The sequence below is a fragment of the Meriones unguiculatus genome, chromosome 21 (genome assembly GCF_030254825.1).
Source record: "Meriones unguiculatus strain TT.TT164.6M chromosome 21, Bangor_MerUng_6.1, whole genome shotgun sequence".
In the NCBI taxonomy this organism is placed as follows: domain Eukaryota; kingdom Metazoa; phylum Chordata; class Mammalia; order Rodentia; family Muridae; genus Meriones; species Meriones unguiculatus.
The window spans coordinates 23,547,652-23,571,552 of NC_083368.1; the positions used below are offsets into that span (position 1 = coordinate 23,547,652).

General features: G+C 37.0%; 1 protein-coding gene across 1 annotated transcript in view; it reads right to left on the bottom strand.

The window, feature by feature from the left end:
* Positions 1–8,055: 8,055 nt before the first annotated feature.
* The window catches only part of LOC132649777 (cadherin EGF LAG seven-pass G-type receptor 2-like), a 98,554-nt gene continuing 82,708 nt past the window's right edge, over positions 8,056–23,901 (bottom strand). Inside the window, exons 19-22 of the mRNA XM_060374217.1 lie at positions 10,726–10,856; positions 9,354–9,443; positions 8,646–8,715; positions 8,056–8,226 (exon numbers count right to left, since the gene is read on the bottom strand). Of these exons, the coding sequence (XP_060230200.1) occupies positions 8,056–8,226; positions 8,646–8,715; positions 9,354–9,443; positions 10,726–10,856 (462 nt within the window). The remainder of the gene's footprint in view (positions 8,227–8,645; positions 8,716–9,353; positions 9,444–10,725; positions 10,857–23,901) is intronic.

Here is a 23,901-nt window from a genome sequence, read left to right on the forward strand (position 1 = left end):
TTTCTAACCTCCTTCTCTCTGAGCCTGAAAGTTTAGCTTTCTCAGTTTTTTGTTGCTTATACAGACTACCTTTAATTAAGTTCCATAAAGAAAACATTAGGCTAATGCCTTGTCCCATTTTTATTCTGGGATTTACTCACCGCTCCCCTTCTATTTAATGCGAGCTCGCCAGCCAAACAGCGGTGTCCTTCACTGATTCCCTGTATCTCAAGCCCCATGTTGGGTGCCAATCTGCCGGGGCCAGCCGGGCAGAGTCGAACGGTTCTTGAGTTGGGTGTGAGGATTAAAATTAATAAAATAAACACACAGCACACAGGAAACTTTTTAAAGGTCCGGACTCGACAGCTTTTGCAAAAGGCAGACTGCTGCAGCAAGCAGTGCCAGCAGCCAGTCTCCAGTGCTGCCTCATCCTCTGCCTCCAGCCTTCTGACCACTTTATTTTTTGAAGAGTTACTTTAGCCAGTAAAACATCTCAGAACAATAGGTCAATTTGCACAAGGAGCCTGAGGAAGGGGTGTAACCCTCACAAGCTATCCCACCTGTTGTCACAAACAAAAGGAGATGGACTTGCAAGTTCTCCTCTGCCATTAGTAAAGACCTGCTAAAAGCCATCTCTCAGCTGAGATTTAAGTATCAAAGCAGGCCGCTGAGTCACGGCTCCCGACAATTTCCCAGCACCCAAATAAGATGGGTCATATCTGCTTGTAACTCCAGTTCCAGGGGATGTAACACTTTCTTCAGTACTTTGAAGGCACTTGAGCACACAGATAAGTCAATACATCCATACACAGAAATATAAACAAATTAATAAGGGAAGCTCATTATTTAAAGGATAGGAAATAGTTGTACCCATTGGGCCTTGTCTTGCAAAAAAAAAAAAAAATATTTCTTCATGCTTAATGAAGAATTTAGTCTCCTTGCATGTATTTTATGTTCTGAATTAATTCCTATGACTACCAATTACAACTAGTTATTGAGATATCAGCACAATCTCAGCTCAGTTTTTATTTCTTTACTTACAGGTGGTGATTGTTATGGCACAGCAGATCCTTAACTGTTCACACCTAGATCTTTATGGCATATAAACTTCAGCATAAATGCAGCGGTAAAATTCAGGCACATCAAAGCATTCGACAGATCACACAAAAGTAGCAGGTTATGTTGCAAAACCCTGGTGCTCTTTTATTGTTAAAAAGCTGTGTTTTCAAAGACCTTTTCAAATAAAGCAAGTGACATGAAGATATGGTGACCTTTCTTCTGGCTCAAGTCAAAATGTCTTCCTTTGGAATAATTTTCTTTTCTTAATAGTTCAGCATCTTGACATCCCCTGTCTCACTGTTAAATAGATATTACATTACTGTCACTGAGAAAGGAAAAAAAAATACTGGATTAAAATCTTAAATATTTGAATATTAAGGTAAGCATTAAAATATTATTTAATTAATAAAAGTAACACCAATGAAAATATTGTACTATGTTAAGATAATTGTTATTGCTTTTATTGCCCCATGTTTCTGAACTTATTGATTTTAGTGAAATCAATGAACCCCAGAATACAAGGTTTCCTAATAATTAACCAAATAGTCTCAAGTATATGTTTATCAGATTCTGTATACTGTATGAGAAAAGAGTAAAGATGAGGGTTTTAAGTTAACTTTATTTGACTCAAAAACTCCTAATAAGCGTATATTGGTTTCTTCTTATCATTGCGTTCTGCCAACGAAATTCTTTCAGTCTCTCATAGGAAGCTTCATGGAGTCACTTGTTCTTTTGAGGAGCTCTTATCTCCACTGCTACTAACATCTACTGACTCCCCTTTTCTAGACTCTGAGGAGCATTCTCACTGAGAAATTAACAGTGAGAACTGTGACCATGTGATATTCTGAAAATCTCTCTAATGTTCTAAGAGACCAGAACTTTTGCTGAAGCTTATAACCAGAGTTGGTAATACACCTTGAAGTCACGTAAAAGTCACGACTGCTAGTTTTGTGTACTTAAACTGCTTGCTTGACCTGCCTTTGAGAGAACACTGCAACAACCAACCTTACCTTCTTTGGACATCCATGCAGTCAAATTTTATCACCTAAGCTAATGTATAGCTGCAATCTAAAGTATGTACTCTTCTGTAGCCCTAAACCAGAGCAAGACATATGTAAAATTTGCTGAAAGCAGCAAATACAGAAGTTTAAAGCTACTTCCCAAAATCCATCATAAAAGGTGAAAGCAAACATTTATGGCTGCTGGCTGATAAACCATGATATTTGTTATGTGGGTCTGTTTGGATCCATTTCTGTATTTGCCAACTATGAAGCCTGTACAAGTTTCTTGACTTTACTCTGTATCATATCTTCAATGTGGGACAGGTAAATCAGTACTTAGCTCCTAGATTGGCTGTGAAACTTAAAGAAGTGTATATATATATGATTTTTACAAAAATTATTAAAAACTCTACAGATTTGTCATTCCTATTAGAAGAGAAATTTTCTCTTTTTGTACTTTCTAATAATGAATTTAGGATATAGTACAGGAAACATGGTCCTAGTATTGGTATAATGTTCTTTTGGAATGTATAAAATTTAACCTTGTTCATTCAAATTCTGATTTCTCTACCCCACAATCTGGCTTCAATCGGGACATTGCTTTGTGATGCTTAAGCATCACTTGTCTCAAGTTAGTGAAAACATGCTAGCATTTGTTCTCTGTATTGTCAATAAAACAACCAGCCACAATGTTGAGCAAGGAAGAGAATAGGGTGGGACATCGTGGTCTGGTGGGGAGAAGAAGGAAGAGAGGGGGAGGAAGAGGAGAACGGAGATTGGCAGGAGGGTCTTGGAACCGTGAGGAGAGATGAACTGGACCTACGATATTACTAAAGGCAAGTATAATGTGGGAAATCTGAATGGAAGGAAACTATGCAGGCTTGGAGGTTTAGGATGGAGTAACTATTGCCCAGCATTGTGCTTGAGGTTAATTAAATAAATCCTAGTCTCTGTGTGGTGATTTGGGTTTATAGCTGGTTTAGGAATGACTGCAGATTAACTAAAAGATAAATCAATAATAAATAACCCACAACATCCTGGAATTAAAGATATTAAAAGTATGGGGTTGAGGTAGCTCAATTGCCACATAGATTGTTCTTTGGGATTCATTATCAGTGTTTTCTTTTATTCCATTTCTTTCCTGAAATAAGTGCTGAGTAATATATTTTGGTAGCCGACTCATTTGCCTAATATGTTTATTAATATTAATTATAATTTCTTCACTTTGTATCCTGGCTACCTCTCTCATCCCCTCCAGGGCCCACCCTCACTCCCCCTCCTTCTTAGGTACTATCACCCCTTATCTGTAGAATAGTGGCTTCTAAGGGTGAACACACATGACAGTTCAGTGAACATAAGAAGTTCATTAGGAATTTTTCTTTTCAATTTTTTTTTCATTTTTATTTTTATTAATTATATTTTATTCACTTTGCATCCTCCCTGTAGCTCCTTCCTTCCTCCCCTCCCAATCTCACCCTATTTCCCCCTTCTCCATCCATGTCTCTCCCCAAGTCCACTGATAAGGTAAGCCCTCTTCCTCCCCTTCCATCTGACCCTAGCCTATCAGGTCTCTCACTGGCTGCATTTTCTTCCTCTGTGGCCTGGTAAGGCTGTTCCCCCCTCAGGTGGAGGTGATCAAAGAGCAGGCCAATTAGTTCATGTCAGAGACAGTCCCTGTTCCCATTACTATGGAACCCACTGGTATTTCATGCTGTCTTCAAATAAGTTTCTAGTAAGGGTAGCAATGATCAGAGTTATTCTACATGCTGGTAATTATTTCCTAAGCACAATAGGAGTATTCACATGCAGCAGAGTTTATCCAAGGATATGAATTCTGTCTTCTTTGGAAATAAGGGTTAGCTAGCTGAGAAAGAGTTAAATGGGTCATAAATTGCCTAAAATTTGAAAACTACATAATCAACATGTATGTCAATATGTCCTTTACAAAAGAACAAAGACCTGGTACATTGTGACATGGTTACAAACTATAGATGGCACTACAGTATCAGAAGTAAGGAAATATATATGGGGTTCTATATAAGGACAGTGGAAATATGTCCATTTCAAGTCTTGACAATATAATATTACCCCAAAACAATTATTTTCAGTAGGAAAAATGAAATATTATTCTTTCTGTCCTTATAAACTCATGAGGAATGGACATTAGAATATTTTTTGCTCATGTGGGCTTGGGCTTGGAACAATTCCATCCATAAACGTTTGTATCATTATACAATAGCAATGGATACAGTATTTGAGTTTCTAAGAAATACAGAAAACAAAGAGTAAGGCAAATTAGGGGGCAATTTCTAGGCCTGAAAAAATTATTAATTATTGAAATGATGGAGATTAATAGAGCTAATAGAAGTACTTAAAAGAATTAGTCTGTGAATCATTGTTATCACAAAAAAGAAGCAATGGCTATTTTAAGAGTACAATAATTTATAATACACAAGGAACTTTAAGCATAAATGAGCATTTATAGTTTTCTTAATTAATATCTTTAACATAATGAAACCTTGACAATGTACTATAAATCACATCATATTGCTTCTCCATGGTGTCATGAAAGTTTTCTATGTTTTAGAAACAGGAGCAATGATGCAATAGGCTTCTTACCTGGATCAATTGTGTGTCCACCCTAAACTACTGGTGTCTGGAAGAAACAAATTTACAATTACTATTTTATTACAAGTTTTTATCACTGTATGCAGATGCTGACATTTTAATTACCTTATACATAGTAATTAAAATAATGTTTTACAAATATCTCTAATTATCCTAGAATCCTTTATACATAAACAATCTGACAACAGATTAATCATGTTGCTTGATACCAAAGCGAAGGATTTAGTGTCACCTTCCTATTGGATTTATAAGTATAGGTTTGGAGACATCCTAATTAGTCCAATTCTCTCCCTAAATTGTATAGGGACCTGACTAAGAGGCATATCATGAAATATTGATTTTAGGAGGACCCTCTTTTGAGTTGAATAAATATTTGAAGGATAGCAGTTGTATACAGCTAGTCAATGTTTTTTATTAAGAAGAGTTATGATGGTTGCTGAAGGGATGAATGGTGTCACTAGAAGTACCTTGAAAGAAGAATGACGAGAATTTGAGAAAAGCAAAACAACAGTGACTCTCCATGTCAGGCCGTGCAAATTAGACAACAGAAACAGAGCAGAAAAATATTTTTGATGAAATTATCAGAGAGGGGTGCTTATTACATAACAGGAGTCGAACACTGACATGGTAACAGAGATATCTTGGTACCTGGGGGACAGAATAGAAGGTTTCTGCAGTAGGTTTTTAAGAGCTTTTACAAGATTTATTTATTTAAAATTGTATGTGTGTGTGTGTGTGTGTGTGTGTGTACGTGTGCGCACACATGCCTGCATACATATATGTTTATGCATTTTTATGTAGGTGTCCATAAAGACCAGAGGCACCCAATTTCCTAGAGCTGGTTGTAAGCCAATGGTTGTAGGTACTGGGAACCCAACTGCTTCCTCTGCAAGAGCAACATATGCTGTGAACTACTGAGGCATCTCTCCAAGCACATCCAAGAGAATTTTAAATATAATCTTGTGTTTTTGTTTGTGAAGTGTGCAGAGAATTCACAGTTCAAGTGAGAAGACAGGGGTGTGTTTGAAACGAGGGGAAGAAAATGGAAGAGCTGTCTAGTACCCTCATTCAAAGTTGGAAAGTTAATTAGCATGGTTATGTTGAGCTGCCATTTGAAAGCACTGTCATGAGCTGTAGTGAGTCCAGAAGACAAAATTAGGTTATTTTCCTAAGAAACACAGTGCAACTTAATGTTATCATATAATAAATGAGATGGGTGTTTTATTGGGGTTGGAGAATTCCCCCAAGCGTGTCTACAGAGATAGTGAGAGAAGAAAGTGAAATGTTTGTGAGTGGAGCTATGATTCTAGACATTGTATTTAAGGCAGATAGAAGCAAGATACATTAGGTGGATAATGGAGAAAGAAAATGCACAAGGTTCTGGAGATGGCTTCATGGGTAAGGTCCTGTAGGCAAGTAGGAGGACCTAAACTTGCATCTCTAGGACCCAGTCAAATCCTGGACACGGTCAAGAGAGACAGAAACAAGTGAACTGTACACAAGAAAGAAAAAAAAAAAGAAATATAGGCATGACAGTGAACATAAAACCACTGGGGTAAGTTGATAAATATCTAAATATTTTGAATCAAATTGAGAAATAACCAGAAGTGAATATTTGTAATTTAAAGTTTTGAAATATTAAAAAATTTCATGACATTAAAATCTTGAGGGTTGCCATGGGAAAACATGTCTAGAATGAGGAGAATGGAAGAACAGGAACAAAGGAATTAAAGGTCATGATATATGTGGACCATGTTGCAGAAAGTTCAGATACTAGAAGACAGACTGAGAAAGACTCTTCGGGGCCAAGAGAGTAAGTTGGTCAATTAGTTTAGTGTTGAGCTTAGCATAGGTAGTGTTTGTAAAGCGTATGATAGTGCCTGCATCAAATATGAAGTAATTTGGAGAAAGAAAAAAATGTACACAAGATGTGGAAAAGGGATTAAAAAGTAATATACTTTTTGCCTGCACAATCTTTGTGTGCAAACATAACTTCAGTGATAATTTTCTTCAAGTGAAACAAACAGACCAGCAAAAAATTGCATTAATGAGGAAGGTAAAAGAAATCATGTAGTGGAAAAAGCGCATATGCCCATTATACTACACGGCAGAGCAAGGATGAAGTATGAGCAGGCTTCATCTTGGAAGTATTTAACTAAGATTAGGGAGGAGAATTGGAGAAGGTGGCACCAAGGCTCTGGGTCCATGTAAGCAGACTCCTCGAGTATGAGAAAGGCAAAAGAGAGAGGAATGCTGGTCCAAACGGAAGGAAAGGTTGTGAAACATCACAGAGTTTGTAAACCATGCTCAGTGCCAAGATAAACACGTGCAACCTTCCTCCATTTCCCATTTATAAAACAATGCAGCTTCTTCATGTGACCTCCCGTGCTCATTCTTCTGCAGTTTCCCTGGGTGTTCTGCTGCAGAGACTTTGTAGGTCTCTGAAATCTTAAGGTACTTACTACATGCATGAACATTTTGAGAATCTTATCAATTACAAGCATTATTTCTTCTAATATTTTACTTGTATTAGCTAAAATAGGGACATACAAATAGAGAAATCCGTGTAATTCTTTCTTAAATACTTTGATATACTTTATAATATGGCCTAGTTAAATAATGAATAAATGTCCATTGGACTAATATAATTCATTAACATTATATAAGTCCTAATTGTCTCAGTGTTCACTAGAAAATATTTTATTTGCCAAAGATGGTGAGTCAATGCAGTTTTAGAAACAAACAAACACCCCAAAAAACTAGTTCTGTTGTTCAAAAGTATCATGGTTTGAAGTCATTGTTTTACTTGACTACTCCCAAGGACTGGGGATCATTGCAGAAGAAGGGTGGAAAGTTTGTAAGAGGAGGAGGAGGAGGATGACCAGGACAAGACAGTGTTTATTGGGAGCACAGCTTCACATACAAAAATCACAGCAATCGAGAAAGCACACACAAGAACGCACAAGATAAAGCCAGACAAACTTCCAGCATGGACAGGGAAGGTAATCCTGCAGTCCCTCCCCTACCTGAGGAGCTATTGGCAATCCATGGTTTCTGGAAGAGAAAAAGTCTGTCCTTTTGAAAACGCTCAGGAAAGCACTGAAATGCATATTTTGTGCTAAAGATTCAAATAAATGTTTCAGCTATTTTCTGTAATAGGTTGGAAAAGCCACCGAGTGCTGCCGCCAAACCAAACACAAAGACATTAGGAAGAGAGTCATCTTTCTTTAAGGAAGCAGCTCTCAGGGCAGCTGCGCAGGCTCCAGCAGATATCCCTACACGCTCACACACCCAAGCAGGGAGCACTAAGTGGATTCGATAAAGGGGAAAATCACGTTAGGTTGAGAGGAAATACTCACGTTCAGGAGGGAAGGAACGAGATGAGGATTTAGAGCAGAGGGGACGGAGGGGATGGGCTTGATAAAACACATTGACTGTGGGTATAAAATTCTTCCGTAAACAATAGCAGATACATTACAAAGGACATATACTCAATGACTACATCAACAGAAGCCCTCTTTTGAGAAAGTTTGACACATGGCAAGTATTCCCTGCGTAACTGAATTGATAAAGATAAACAGACAGAAAAATTACTTTAGCAGTGGCCCCACGGATTATCTAAGTAATTTAATTTTACCTAAAGAATGAGCAAAGGAGACTTGAAAGCTATCCCTGCAATGCCCACCATCATTTCTCCCTCTCCACATATAACATCACTGTCCCTTGACTCCTCACAGACATCAGGGTCAAACCCTTCAAAAGTGGGTGGCAATTCTACCTTCTTCAAGATTTTCTTCCATTTTGAATTGAATTGGATAAACGCTCTCATATTTATGAGGTACTATCAACCATCATTTATTCACAAGTGGTTTTGTTCTCTAGATTCTGTGAAATAACAAAAACAGGCATTCTGGACTCTACAGCATAGTTTTTTGTTTTTGTTTTTGTTTTGTTTTGTTTTTTCCTCTTTGTTCTTACTTTATCATTTCCAGGGAGCAAGTTTGGTCTTCCGTTTTGTTTGGTGCCAACACTCAGTGAATTTTCAAACCTATTACAGAACATATTTGAAATATTTATTTTAATTTTTAACACAAAATATGTATTTCAGTGCTAATATGAACAAATAATAAATGATATAACATTTATAAATGAATATGTATGCCTATCCCACATAATGCTATAGTTAAATAGAGCTCAAAGTAGCTTGAATAACCACCAATATAGTCTAACACATAACTGGCTAGGTTTTAAATTTCAGGTTAATAGTCTCTGTGTTAGTATTTAATATTAAAACTTCTAGAAATAAATAATGTGTCTTGATGCTATGCTAAATGAAATTTCTGCAAAGTACTGTATTTGTTCTTGTTCTTCTGTCTGCTCCTCATCATTAAATAAACAACTTGAGTTAAAAAGTGCCTTAATGTTACCAGAAGCAAAATACCAGCACTGGATTATAATTCTCACTCCAAGTCAGTTATGATCCAAGGCCTAAAAGTGGATTGTGTGATCAATAACCATTGATGAATAAGGCTACTTTAAAATTGATGTAGAATTTAAAGGCAAGATTTAACCATTCAAAGTGCCAATTGATATTACATATATCTAAATTTTAAATAGATTGAATTACTTATGACCAAACTTGTAGAGCCTCAGACTTCTTTGTTTAAAACATCAGATCTGCTTTACCTCAGTTCCTGTACAGCTTGCTTTTCAGTGAGACTTGGTTGACTCTGATGCCTGTGACAGTGAGGAAATAGTCTTGAGCAGGCAGGAACCCTGGAAAGAATCAAATTCAGGTTGTGTGTGTGTGTGTGCGCGCGCGCGTTCATTAAATAAACTCAGAGGTAACTATTTTTCCCTATCCCCCTACTGCTTTCCTTCCTAATTCCAAGTCTTCTTCTTGGAGACATTCAGTCCACCTATTGTTACTGTATTTACATGAGTGAAGGGAAATCTACTGGAATCTGGATATCCTTTCAAAGGCTGCATCCCTGAGGACATAGACACCTTGCTCCAATCCCAGAGTCAGTCAGTTACCAATAGCTCCTCAGCTAAAGGTAAGAGATCATGAGCCCCTCACTCCTCCCACCCCCGTCCCTGATGAAATTTTGGCTGGCTTGATTTTGTGCATGCAGCCTTTGATACTATGCAAAATTGTCATATGATGCCCAGCAAATGGCTCTTATAACCGTTTCAATGATCTTCTCCTTTTGTGGAAAAAACCTTCTTTCTAACTGTTCCTTTACCTTTGGATCTTGCCATTTTACCATTCAGAATCTGAAGTCTATCTTTCAGGATAAGAATCAAGGTTAGAAGGCTAAGAGAGTCACCTGAACACATTTCCACGTTATGCTTATAAAAAGAAGAGTTACCCTTGATATAAATAAAGCATTTTCAGCAACTTTCCTATGTTTTGCTTCCATTTACTCTTCAAAAGCCCTCTGCAGTGGCACATTCTCAGTAAAACTCTCTCTTGCCAATCTCTCTGGACAAGAATTCTAAAAGCCATGGAAAGATGCTTGCATTTCAGCCGTCCGCTTATCACGCTTCTCTGTGATCTTAATTCCTTTTCTACTGAAGGATGTGAAGCACACTGCTGTTACCGTCTCTGCGTTCTGCTTACCTATCACAATAGCTCAACCCAGAGGATCACAAGATAACTGCTGGATCATTTCAGCCCTTATCCGATTACTCCTAAGGCTATTTGGTCTCTTACTTTGTGACTTCTGTCTATCCTTTAATAAGCAAATACAATCAGAAATCCTGATCTTGATTATGCATATGGATAGATTCAAATAGTATTTATGCTCATTGAAAAAAAATGGCTTTAAGCTAGAATCATCCAATCAACCATTTTGGTAATAAGTACTGGCTTTCAGATCAGAAGGTTTCCTTAATACACGTGAAAAGCTGCCATCAAGATGAAGAATGAAAAACAAGAGAGATATATTTTCCCAAAGCCTTTGTCTTCATTTTTATCCTGCTTTTGAAGGCATATCCCAGGTTGATTTCGTTATGAAAAAAAAAATGCAAAAGAGAACAGCAACTGAAATCTTACTCCTTGAAGAGGCACCAGGCAACTGCGTAGAGACAAGCCACAAAGAGAGCTGCTGTCAGAGTGAGCACTGCTGGAAACCAGCTGTCAGGCCTCCAGTAGTATGAGATCTTCCTTAAGACGGAGGTGGTAATCTGAGAAAACACAATAAATGCTTACTGCTCCTTAGCAGAGCAAGTGACAAAAAATATGGAGCACAGAACACCCTGAAAGAACTTTTTCATATCTTACTTCCTTTGTGATTATTCCTGCTGGGAAGTAAACTATTCCTGAGCAAGGACTGTTTCTTATGTATCTTTGTGTATTCTGTGAAAATATTGCTGGGCACAAGTTCTTTACAGAAGAAAGTATTATTTGAAAATGAGCACCATACTCTTGGAATTTTATGTTTCCTACCAAGAATCACAACGTTGCCCTCTTCCCCCAGACATGTAAGTTTTCATTACTAGCTTAACTGTGACCATTAAGAAACAACTAAGTAACATCAGGCTTTCTGTGGTTTGTGACTAAGGTCCTTGCCTCAGGACCAGTGGCATCCAGCAGATGGCAGCAAAAGATAGGATAAATTTGTAGATGCATGCATTGGGGTCAGACATTTAAGGTAATGTAATCTATAAGGCTAGTTTCACAGAAGTGGAAGGGGAAAATGGTAGCGAAGGGAGACATTTGCAAAAGGGATCAGTCAGCAGGAGTGGTGGAAGAAATTTCATTGCCTATGAAATTCAGCGAAAGGATTCCTAGCTGTGTTGATTTTGAGTAGTGATTAAGATTAAGCATTGGGTAGTTGTTAAGATTAGCCATTCTGCTTTATAATACACAAGTGTGGGCATGTCCAAACAAAGAAAGATGGGGAAATCAGATTAAGCTTGAGCAATGCCAGTTTAAATGCTATGATCTAATTTTCATAAATAAATACTGTTGTGTTGTATTTCTAAATAATAATAGATCAAAATGTTGACAATTTGTCACTTTGAAATACAGCATTTATTGTCAGATCACTAAGAAATAGCTGGGTGCGGTGGAACACCCTTGGAGCTCCAGCTACTGTGGAGGCTGAGGCTGGAGGTTGCTAAAGCTAAGGAGTTGGAGTTGAGTCTGGCAACATCATAAGACTCCCTCTCAAAAACTAAACTACGGAGACTCACGACCAAACTTTGGGCAGAGTGTTGGAATCGTTATGGAATAAGATGGTAATAGAAAGACCTGAAGGGGACAGGAACTCCACAAGGAGACCAACAGAGACAAAATACCTGGGCCCAGGGGGGAAGAGGGGGGATGCAGAGACTGATACTCCAACCATGCCCCATGCGTGGAGAGGACCTAGAGCCTATGTTCCAAAGAAGCCCATTGGCTGTTCAGTGTCCAAGTTGGTTGCCTAGCAAGGGGTATAGGGGCTGTCTCTGACATGAACTCAGTAGCCTCTCCCCCTGAGGTGGGAGCAGCCTTACCAGGCCACAGAGGAGGACAACGCAGCCAGCCTTGATGAGACCTGATAGGCTAGGGTCAGACAGAAGGGGCGGAGGGACCTCCCCTATCAGGGTTCTAGGTGCATATGGGGAGAAAGGGCGGGGGCGGTACTGGGAGGAGACAAGGCACTGGGGTGGGGATGCAGCAGGGATATAAAGTGAATAAATTGTAATAAATAAATATATAAAATAAAAAACTAAACTACTAATACTAACAGTAAAATACCTTCTCAAGTACATTTGCCAAAATATAAGGAAACAGAATCTATTCTGCACTTGTTTGTCTCTCTCTCTCTCTCTCTCTCTCTGTCTTCCTTCCTTCCTTCTAACAAGTATTTACTGAATATTCATTGTACTCTGGGAATCAACATGTAACGGTCATACAGAATCCTGAATCTCAGGCACAGCATTTATTTACTAACCGCTGTGGACCATGCTTGAATTCGGCTCTGGATTCCCATCTCAGTGGATAAGGCCTCACTCACCATGGCTAGTCTGCAAAGGAAGAGTGGAGAGGAACGGTTCCTGGGAGCATCCTGTACGGTGCAAAGTCCAAAATGACAGAAATGGAGTCCGTACAACCATATTCCTTTCAGTGCCCTGGGCTACATACTGTCAGACTGAGAGTACTGTGACCATTTTAAGTTTAAAAAGTTCAGTATGGAGCTCGCACATACACTTACCCAGCTGTAGGGAGCTGACTGACAGCCCTTGTGTGGTCATTTGTTGTAGTACCTTCCGGTCTAACTTTCTTGCGTGTGAGTGTGTGTGTGTTTTCATTTTGAGACCCACCTGCTGTTTGTGCTTCTCCTACCTGACAACAAGCAAAGAGCTTTTTGAGGCTTTTTTCTCTTTTGTTTCCTCATGTGCTCACATAAAATTTATCTAGCGCTTTTTATTTTTAAAAAAGCCAAACTTCTTTGTCAAATATTGAAGTTTCCTGAGATAAGAAATCTTTCTCCAGGTATTAACACAATATAAATGGCTCATATTTGTATAGCGTGTGTATTACAAGACCTTTCATGTCTCTTGTTTCAGTTGATCCTAATAAAAACTTCTGTACAGCACACTGAATTATTTTAATCCACCTAGTAATCCTGAACACTGAACAAATATTTGAATGTGTGTTTTGTGTAGGCTGGACCCCTTCCTACACAATTCCCTCTCATGGTTCCAAACAACTTGACAGTCTTAGGTGTGGGATTTTACATCCTCACAGCTTACAGGGCTTGTTAAGCTATTATTTTACACTTTGTTTTCAAGTCTGTTTGGTGTTTCCAGTACACAGGAGTCATGACAGAGGTCAATGCTTGCCTCCTGTACCTGCCTGTCTAACTTCCTTGCCTGTGGGTTTTTATTATTTTGTTTTGTTTTGTTTCTTTTTGTTACTCCCTAAGCTTTACCAATCTACCTCATTTCTTCACTATCCCTGCCTCAGCCAACCTCACTTTCTGTCTCAGGACACACTTCATCTTTCTCCTGTTACAAAGAATAAACCATGTGCCCTCAAATCTACATTTCATCAACTGTGGCTGCTGTTGCTTAATGTCCAAGCTTCTCATTCTGTCTATCAGAACCTACCTAAAATTCCACGTTCTCTTCTGGGACTTTCTCAGATGCTTCAAATCAGAATTTGATACGACATCTACCCTACATTTGCTTATTCTTTACAGCACTTGTCAAAATGACTTGTAACCTAATTTACTGGAGACCAACCTCTGTGCTTACTGGAACTTCTCAAGCTTCATTTCTGGAGGCTCTTTCTTCTATTTTATACCTTATTTATACCGACACTACTCAGATGATTCCTCAAACTTCAAGCCTTGCTGCTCTTTTAATGACCTTTCTGGCTGTATCATTTAGTAAGACTGTGACCCTAAAACAATAATTTAACCATGAGAAGAGAATTTGGACTTTCAGTGCTTTAGTCTTTAACTTTGTAATGTGACAAAACAGTCAGATCTTTGAATTTGATTAAATCAAATCACTTTTTTAATGCGAAAGCTCATATAGATGCATTTAAAGACCTAAATTTGACTATATTTGACTACTAGGTAAGAAATCTTGTTCAAGTATTAGCTGCACAATGTTCTCAAGGAAATTGACTTCAATTATTAAACCCCGAACTTCATAGAACTCATTTTAAATTGTGCGTTCATTGTCATGCAAAGTCTATGCCGTTTACACTTGCTTTGAAATGTAGGGTGATACATTTCTCAAATGCTTTCAGGTTTTTCGGAGCAGACAGCCCAAAGGCCCCTGTGGACTCAGACACTGGTGTCTCCTACCATGAAGGACACGAGGAGTGATGAGACCAACTGCTCTGAACTGGCAGACGCTGTATGTCATCAGACATTTATCTCGCCATTAGGTAAATCACTAGTGAAAACAGAGGAATTTCCCCTCTGTCACTTGGTCATTAACTAAACTTCTTACTGCTGCATGCAGTTAATCTGATTCATAGCCTTAATTGCTTAACTTGTTATACTTTACAGAAAAGACAATAATAATAATCTTCCTTGTCATGGAATGTTTCATCGGTGTTTGGAGTCACAACAGGTGTCCAGGGTATATTGGAGTACAGTTCAACTTAGATTACTTATTGCCTTTCATATTAACCCATTCACCTCTTGCTGAAGAAGACTTTAAAAATATTGTAAATAAGAATTTTTTATTTAATTTTTATTCTCAAATATTTTACTAATTACAGAATAGATGCCAAATGAAAATGTCAAATAGCCTTTAAGAGTAAAATTGATTTAAGCAGAAATAATGTTTTTTTTTTACATTCTTAGAAACTTACTACAGATACTGGAAATTACAAAATTAATATTAGAAAAATATAATATAAAGAAAACAGAATTTTTTTTTTTTACTTAGAGGGAACTGTAAATGAGAACTAACTGATCTGTGCTGAATACTTTGAAAAAATAAACAATCTATTTTTGTATGTTTTCAGTCAATGAAAAAACACTTATGAGGTAATGCAGTGTATTAATAACATCCTGTGATAGGGCCAGTGTGCTAGGAAGGGTTGAGGAAACCTCCGTTAGTAATCCTCCTTGACAGACTGGATACTGAGGTTCAATATAGTAAGTGACTCAGCACGGGGTTACCTGGAGATGGAAGAGCTAGGAGGCAAGCCAGGACCTGCCTCGTCACTAAGGCTACACTCAGCCACTCCATTTGGACAGCCTTGTGGTACTGCACACCAGTAATCCACTTGGGAGGCTAAGATGGATTCAAGGCAGCCCACCTCACATAGGGAATTCATTGCCATTTAGTAGGCTTGTTGTCTTGCAAGACCCGGTTTCATTTCTCAGCATTTACGTGATATCTCACAACCATCCTGTGTCCAATTCCAAGAGATCCAATGCCCTTTTCTGAAATCTATGGGTACCAGGCACACAGGTGGTGCACGTGTAAACATGCAGCCAAAGCTACAATTCACATACAAAAAATAAATAAATAAATAATAAAAAAATAAATCTAAAAAAGAAATTGAAGCCAGCCTAAACAGCACAGCAAAACTCTGTCTAAAATCAAACACAGAACAAACATTTAAAACAATGAATCACCTCTTTTTTTTTCTAAAATGAAAAAAAAAATAAGACTATAGTAAGAAGATGCTGTACAAAAAGGAAAATAAAAATTTAAATAATGTAAAAGGAATTAATTTCCTATATTTTCCTGGTCACTGATTTGTCTCACTTTGGTCACTGCCTTAGTCTGTTGCTGTGAGAGGCATGGCCAAGGCAATTCTTATAAAAGAAAACATTTAATTGGGGTCTGATTCCAGTTTCAGAGGCTTAGTTCCTCATTATCATGGCAGGAGAAAGGTAGAAGCCTGGGCAGGCACGATGCTGGAGAGGTAGTTTAAAGCTACATCATGATCTGCAGGCAGCAAGAGCTAGTGAGTGTGTACGTGAGAGAGAGAGATTAGGAGAGAGAGAGAGAGATTAGGAGAGAGAGAGAGAGATTAGGAGAGAGAGAGAGAGAGAGGAAGAGAGAGAGAGAGAGAGAGAAAGAGAGACAGAGAGAGAGAGAGAGAGAGACTGGACTTGACATAGGCTTTTGAAATCTCAAGACCCACTTCCAAAGGCACATTTCATCCAATAAGGCCACACTTCCTAATCCTTCTCAAACAGTGCCATGTTTTGACAAATAAGCATTCAAATTATGGGCCATTTCAAACCACTGTAGTTACTCACATTATCATCACTGAAAACCATGAGACTTTGCTCTATGTATTTTTTTCCTTGTGGTTTTGATTCAATTTAATTTTTATTTTTTTTATATTAATTACAGTTTATTCACTACAGTTTATTCCCACCTGTAGCCCCCTTCCTCACTCCCTCCCAACCCCTCCTCCCTCCTTTATCTCCTCCCATGTCTCTCTTCAGGTCCACAGATAGCAGTGTTACTCTTCCCCTTCCATCTGACCCTGGATTATTAGGTCTCTTCAGAACTGGCTGCATTGTCCCGCTCTGTGGCCTGGCAAGGCTGCTCCCCCATCAGGGGGAGGAGGTCAAAGAGCCAGCCACTGAGTTCATCTCAGAGACAGTCCCTGTTCCCATTATTACCTAGAAACCCTGCTCATAGGTAACCAATGGCAGCCCTATGTATTTTTAACACTATTAAACATTACTGACTTCAGTGGGTATAACCAAATATAATCTTACTGGGTGAGAAGACTATTGTTTTCCTTTATTTTATTTAATAAATTATTTTATTTTTTATTATTCTTTTTAGTTTTTTGAGATTATAATATGATTATATCACTTTATTCTTTTCCCTTCTCCTCTACAACCCTCCCCATGTATCACTTTCCAATTTTTTTTTTACATTCAAGATGGTTTTCTAAAGCGTGTAAGCCAACAGACTAACATAGTGAAAGTTCTTTCTCTTTATGTTAAGAAAGAATCTCCTTTTCTTAAAAACTAGCCACACACACATATAAATTAGGTGACCAATGAGGCTTAATTTGTACGTTTAGGCTCAGGAGTAATCAAGTACAATAAAAAAAAAGAAAGAAAACTATATTTCTCTTGTCTAGAATGTAGTTCTTTCATGAAACAACAGGCAGATATAAACCTGCTTGTTTTTCTTCATTGTTGCCAATGCCTTACCAAACAGTACCTTTCATACATCCTTTCAGTTATTCTATATTTATTTCCTTTGAGAGTTGAATGAGTACTGAAACAAAGAAAAGACTGACTGAAAAATGCATGTGTCCTGCTTCTTGTTAACAGTTGTTAAAACAGACATGATTCTCTTCAAACTGATGATTCACAGGCTCTTTAATTGCTAACTAACAATGAAGGTTCTATATTTATTGTTACCAGTTCACTGTTCAACATTTAATGGTTTGTTTTATAAGTAAGTTGCTTCATTTTACTAGGAAGTTATTATGCTTTTCCGTGCCTCTTGGTTCAGTTCTCTAGTCCCAGCTATTCAAAAGGCTAGGCAGGAAGACCACAAGTTCAAGGCCAGCTTTAGCAAGTTAGTGAGACCTTGTTGTAAAACACTTTGTAAAAAGAAATCAGGGTGTTGCCTATTGGCAGAGTATGTGTCGTGCCCAAGAGTCAATTTACCATGCCACAAAAATAAATTATAATTTAATATATTTTCCTTTATCATTCATTAAAATGTTAGTCAATGCTTGGTGTCAGAAAAAAGTTTTCTTTTAAGTGTGTAGAAACTAAAGGAGTTTTACAATTGCAAAATTAGCAGAAAAACAGGAAGACACGGACTCTGACACTAGATATGAACTGGAGTTATGGCTATGTCTTTGTTTGTATAGACCAGTCTCTGGAACAATGTTACATAGTTAGGGTTTTAGTGAAGAATATAAGAATGTTACATGAGTTCATAGCAACCCCTGGGCAATTAATGTATGGTCATTTATGACCATGGTTCTTATGTTAATAGTTTAGCCTTTATATTAGGAAAACAGAAATAACAAGGAAAATTTAGTTCAATGTGTAGAGATAGCCAGTGATCAAACAAATACCACAGAGAGCTCTACTTTCTAATCTAAAGCAAAGTGCATTTAAGGCATAGCTCACAGCAATTCATACATTTCTCTTATCTCTGCTCTTGCTTCATAAAAGTAAAGATTACATTTATCCGTGAGCACACACTTGTAATCCCAGTACTTTATCTTTTGAAGCAAGTTGAGACAGCATCAAATTGAGACTATCTTGTGACATACAGTAAGACCCTGATTCCAAAATAAAAACAAAAGGCCAGAATTCAATGACACATACCTCTAACTCCAAAATATACGAAGTAGAGGCAGGAAGATGGCAAGTAGCAGGCAAGCTTTGGCTACAAATGGAGGTCAAGCTAAGCGAGTTACAGGAGAACCTGTATTAAAAATCAGACAAAACCAAACCAAAAACCATAAAAGGAAAATGACGAGAGTCATGTTACCTGTTGCTTTTATGGGTATACTGTCCTTCCAAATGGCTTTAGTTATGCCTTACTATTTAAAAGGAGTAACTGTAAAAAAAAACAAAAAAACTTACATGCTCTCATCCATTTTGGTGGCTTAATACTATTTTGTTTATTATATGTAACCATGAATCCCACTTGCTTTGAAACGTTTTCTATGCTTTAAACTCTCTAAAGAATAAGATGCACAGGCCTGAGAACATACTGATAGACCAACTCTAACAAGACAAAGCGAAACAAAATCCTGGGATGTGGCATTTGTCTACTTCTGTAGTATAAGCACCCACACTGTGATCAACTTCAATATACCAGAGACATATTATATATATATATTTCTGAAATTTTATACTGGGCTTTAATTAGGTTAAAATGAATTCACAGCAAATTATTTTAGGAGGTACATATAATCAAGTATTACTTTTTTGGTGTTACAAAACAGCCTTGGAAAAGTAGTATGTCCATGAGTACAGTAGGGGAGCAGGAACACAGAGCTAGGTGTAACCAAGATAGCCTTAGAATTCACTTTTAAAGTTCAGATTCAGTAAAGTCAATAAAGAACTACGATTTTAACCACTGCTTGCAACTAATGTCTCCTCAGTTCTTCAGATAGGATAAAATCCTTTCCATTATACTGATTTGCATCATAAAATATGGATATGCTACCCAGAAGAACTGATGAAAAGTTTGGACAGTTATTTACAGACTTTCTCCTTTCTGTGCTTTATGTTGAAATAAGAATAAAAACTGTAGTTACAAATTAGGATGATTTAAAGTTTCTACCGTCTTCTCTTCTGTCAAAACAGACCTTCGTCCTGGAATTTTTATTATGGGCTCAATTTGCTGCACACAGTCTCTGGAATTTTGATTCATGTTTCCTTTGGGGAATTGTATTTGCAGGAAACAGCGTCTAGCCGGTTACCTCATTGTCTCTTTAGACAACATACATTTAAGCTGGAGAATTTAATTCAGTTCATGAAGGATGACTTAGTGTCTCTCTTCTTCCCTACCTGCCCCAGGAAAGAAGTTCTGAATGAGGAGGAACAGGGTGACCAGGAGACACTTTACAAAGCTTCTGTTTATTTTCATCAGTAACTACTTAGACTCATTTGTTATTAGGCTTTTAACTAAGTTGTTTTGTTGTTAAAGTGATTCCATCTTGCTTCTGTTCCTTCAGAGATTGTGTTTTTTATTCTAATATCTATCTTTTCAAGTGTTAACACATTTAATGAGTGTTTTATAGTGTTCTCAGTGGCTATGTACCTTATCTTCTTTGTTTACTTTGTACCAAGGGGGATATACTTGTTCATGAAAACATTTTGTTTTATTAATTTTTATTAATTAATTAATTTATCTTTACAAATTCAGAGGCAGTTATATACTATTGTTTTAATCAGGGTTTGTAATCTGGCTTACTTTTTTTTTACAGGTCTCTGAAATGGAATATAAAATTATGCAATGCATATATTATTCTGGGTAAAAGGAACATAGATTTCCAATTAAAAAGAGTGACATAGCTGAGTAGTATTCCATTGTGTAAATGTACCACAAGTTCTGTATCCTTTTCTCCTCTGAGGGACATCTAGGTTGTTTCCAGTTTTGGCTATTATGAATAGAGCTGATAAAAACATGGTTGAACAAATGCCCTTGTTGTGTACTTGAGCCTCTTTTGGATATATTCCTAGGAGTGGTATAGCTGGATCTTGAGGTAGCACTATTCCTAATGGTCTGAGAAAGTGCCAGATTGATTTCTGAAGTGGTTGTACAAGTTTACATTCCCACCAGCATTGGAGGAGGGTTCCTCTTTCGCTTAACCATGTTCATAGCAGCTTTACTCATAATAGCCACAATCTGGAAACAATCCATGTCCCTCAACTGAGGAATGGATATAGAAATTGTGGTACATTTACACAATGAAATACTACTCAACAATTAAAAACAAGGAAATCATGAAATTTGCAGGCAAATGGCTGGAACTAGAAACGATCATCTTGAGTGAGGTAACCCAGAAACAGAAAGACACACATGGTATATACACACTTATAAGTGGTGATTAGACATATAATATAGGATAAACATACTTAAATCTATACTCTTAAAGAAGCTAAACAACAAGGAAGACCTTAGGGAAGATGCTCAATCCTCATTCAGAAGGGCAAATGTGACAGACATTGGAAGCAGAAGACAGAGAACAGGACAGGAGCCTACCACAGATGGCCTCTATCAAAGTCTACTGTTTGAAGTATTGAAGCAGAGGCTGAGACTCATAACCAACCTTTGTGCAGAATGCATGGAATTTCATGAAAGAATGGGGAGATAGAAAGACCTGGAGGGGACAGAAGTTCCAAAATGAGACTAATAGAGCCAAAAAACAAACAAACAGACAAATAACAACAAAAAACCCTGAGCCCTCCTGGCCCTGAAGAGAATGATACCTCAACCAAGGAACTACCCCGATAGAGGGAGAGGACCTAAAACTCTGGCTCCAATGTAGCCCATAAACTTAGTATCCAATTGGGGTCCCTAGTAAGGGGAGCAGGGTCTGTCTCTGGTATGAACTCAGTGGCAGGCTCTCTGATCACATTCCCCTGGGGGGTGCAGCCTTGTCAGGCCACAGAGAAAGATGATGCATTTATAATGAACTTCAGACTGATGATGCATTCTATAGTATTTATAATATAGTTGAATAAAATTTAATTGCTTAAAACTTTTTATCGTTAGGACTTCATTTTTCTAAAGCTCATGGGCAAACATTGTTAGCAATCTGTTTTAAGAATGTTCTATTTTTATAATGGTATTTGTAGTTGTATTTTAAAAGCAGATAAAGTTCTGACAGGGTACTTCGACCACTTAAAATAGTTTTAAATTTTCATATCTTATTTAACATTCTAAGTAGGAAGATTGTATAATAATATTATTATTCATGATAATATTTTATAATAATAATTGTTAAGGCCTAAGAAAAATTCTTATTCCCGTTATGTATTATATTCATATTCTTTGAATTTTTTTGAGAAAAAGGCATGAAAATTTTTATTTCATATATATGAAATATATGTATGTGTGTGTATAAAATGGCCATGCATTTCTCCATCAAAGCCTTATTAAATATGGTCTTCATCGAAATCATCACTATAAATGGCTAATTGCAACTGTGGGTGTTTCTTTCACAATGTGCCAATATTCACTCAGTGTTCTGTGGGGCCTTATTAATCACTATCAAACATAGAAACATTTTGTCTGGCGCAAGTATCTCATCCCCCATCTGTAGAGTCTCCATAATGAAAAATCGAGTCTGTATTCCTTAGGATGACGCACAGACCTTTCAAAACGTTTCTGCATGATTCTGCTACAATTCAGGAAACAAATTTCTGTTAAGGAAGCTACTTCTAGTCAAATGTTTCATTGTCTCTTTTTCTTTAATGTATTTAATATTGCATGCCAGCAGCTAGTTTTCTTGGGAGTTAAATAAACAGACAATAAGACACAGATGAATTTTATCTGATAATTTTATAATATCCTTAAATTAAACAGTAGCTGGTCAGTGATTTTTTTAAATCAAACCTTTAGAAATATTCTATTTTTAGGAACTATTTTATAGCATGTAGTTGCTTTTGTATATATGCTTACTAACATTCAAGCAAGCATTTTGAAGTTAGAATTGTTTGAGTAGCATTTTTTTTCTTCTTTTATAAGTTGAAATACAGAGCTTGTAAAGTTATTACTAGTTTGGTAGCATTTTTCTGTAAAGAGAAGTATACATATCTTCCTGTGGAGATGTAGGTGTTATGTATGTACTCATACAAACCATATAGTTGTAAGGGAAATATTACTTATTTCATGGAAATAGCATTGAAAGGCACAAGTTGGTAATCATGTCCAGGCAGTTTTAACTGCCCTGCCTCTGTTAGAAAGCCCATTGTGCCTTGCCAAGGAAAGTGTGTGGATTACAATACCACTTAGCTCTACTCCAAACTAAAAACAAAAATTCTTATTTATTTTGCTACAGAACTTATTTTGCCAGTTACATTTTAACATAATAGTTTCTCCTTTGCTAAACTTTACCTTCCTAATCAGCCTTTTGGTTGGCAGGAGTCGTGATGGATGGAGATACCAATATGTGAGGGATGTAGTTATGCCCCCCTAACAATGTAGGCTGAAATAATCTCCAACAGAGAAGCAGGATCCAGCAGAATAAAATGACAAGGAGATGAGGTCCATGTTGACCTAGGACGAAGAAACTCTTTGGAATGCTACTCTAACTTAATCTGAGCACATTATCAACAAGATAGGTCTTTTGCAATGTTTACCTGAATGATTAAAATGACTCAATACATATTCATGGGATACCAAAAAAATCAATGGGTATGAATCCCCTGGAGTTAGGAGAGAGGCTAAAAATTAATTGCTGATGAGCAGAAAAATGTTCCTATTTAAAACTGTAACTGATGTTGTTTCGCTGAATAAAATGTATGACTAGAATCCCTGAAGCAGAAGACAAAGCTTCAATCAGTGAGGGAAACTATAAAGGCAATATGTGAAGGAAAATTCAAGCTGTTAAAAACTAATGGTTTAATAAAGCACATCACTTCATTAAACATTTGGGAGAGTGGCCAGTACCGTATTATCATAATTTAGTTTATTTTCTTTAGATTAGAGCATTAAATTTTGTATTATGTTTTTGATAGCTAAAACAAAACTTCAGTATAAAGTCAAGAAATGGGATATTTTTAACAACTTATTCAACAAATAACTAACTTGTTTCAAGTGTGTCTCTTTGGGTTAACATTCTTACACAGAGAGCGTTAAAGACATGTTATTTGAACATTACTAAAATGTACCAAACACTATGGATTTTTCTTCTCTGCTGTGAAATTGTTGTAACTTCAGGTCTTTCCTAACACCCGACCCTTCATCTTCAATACATTCCATGTTTCGATACTTTACTTATTTACCAGGCACATTTTTTTTTCATCAATAAGCTACTTTTTGTTCCAAGAGGAAAAATAGCTTTTGCATCACTTCCTTGAAATTTATTATACTCTTCCTGGGATAATTGATGTCTATACCTTGAAATCTTTCTGTTCTTTGCATGTAAATGTTAATATCTTTAAAAAAATTACCTTTTTAAAATTTTCCTCTACAGTGGAGAACTAAAGACTTCCCATGAAAACATACCTTATTTTCAACCTCAAATGTTGAAAGAAGTGTACCATAATTTGATACTGTGTAGAATTTGTAAATGATACTAAACTTAATA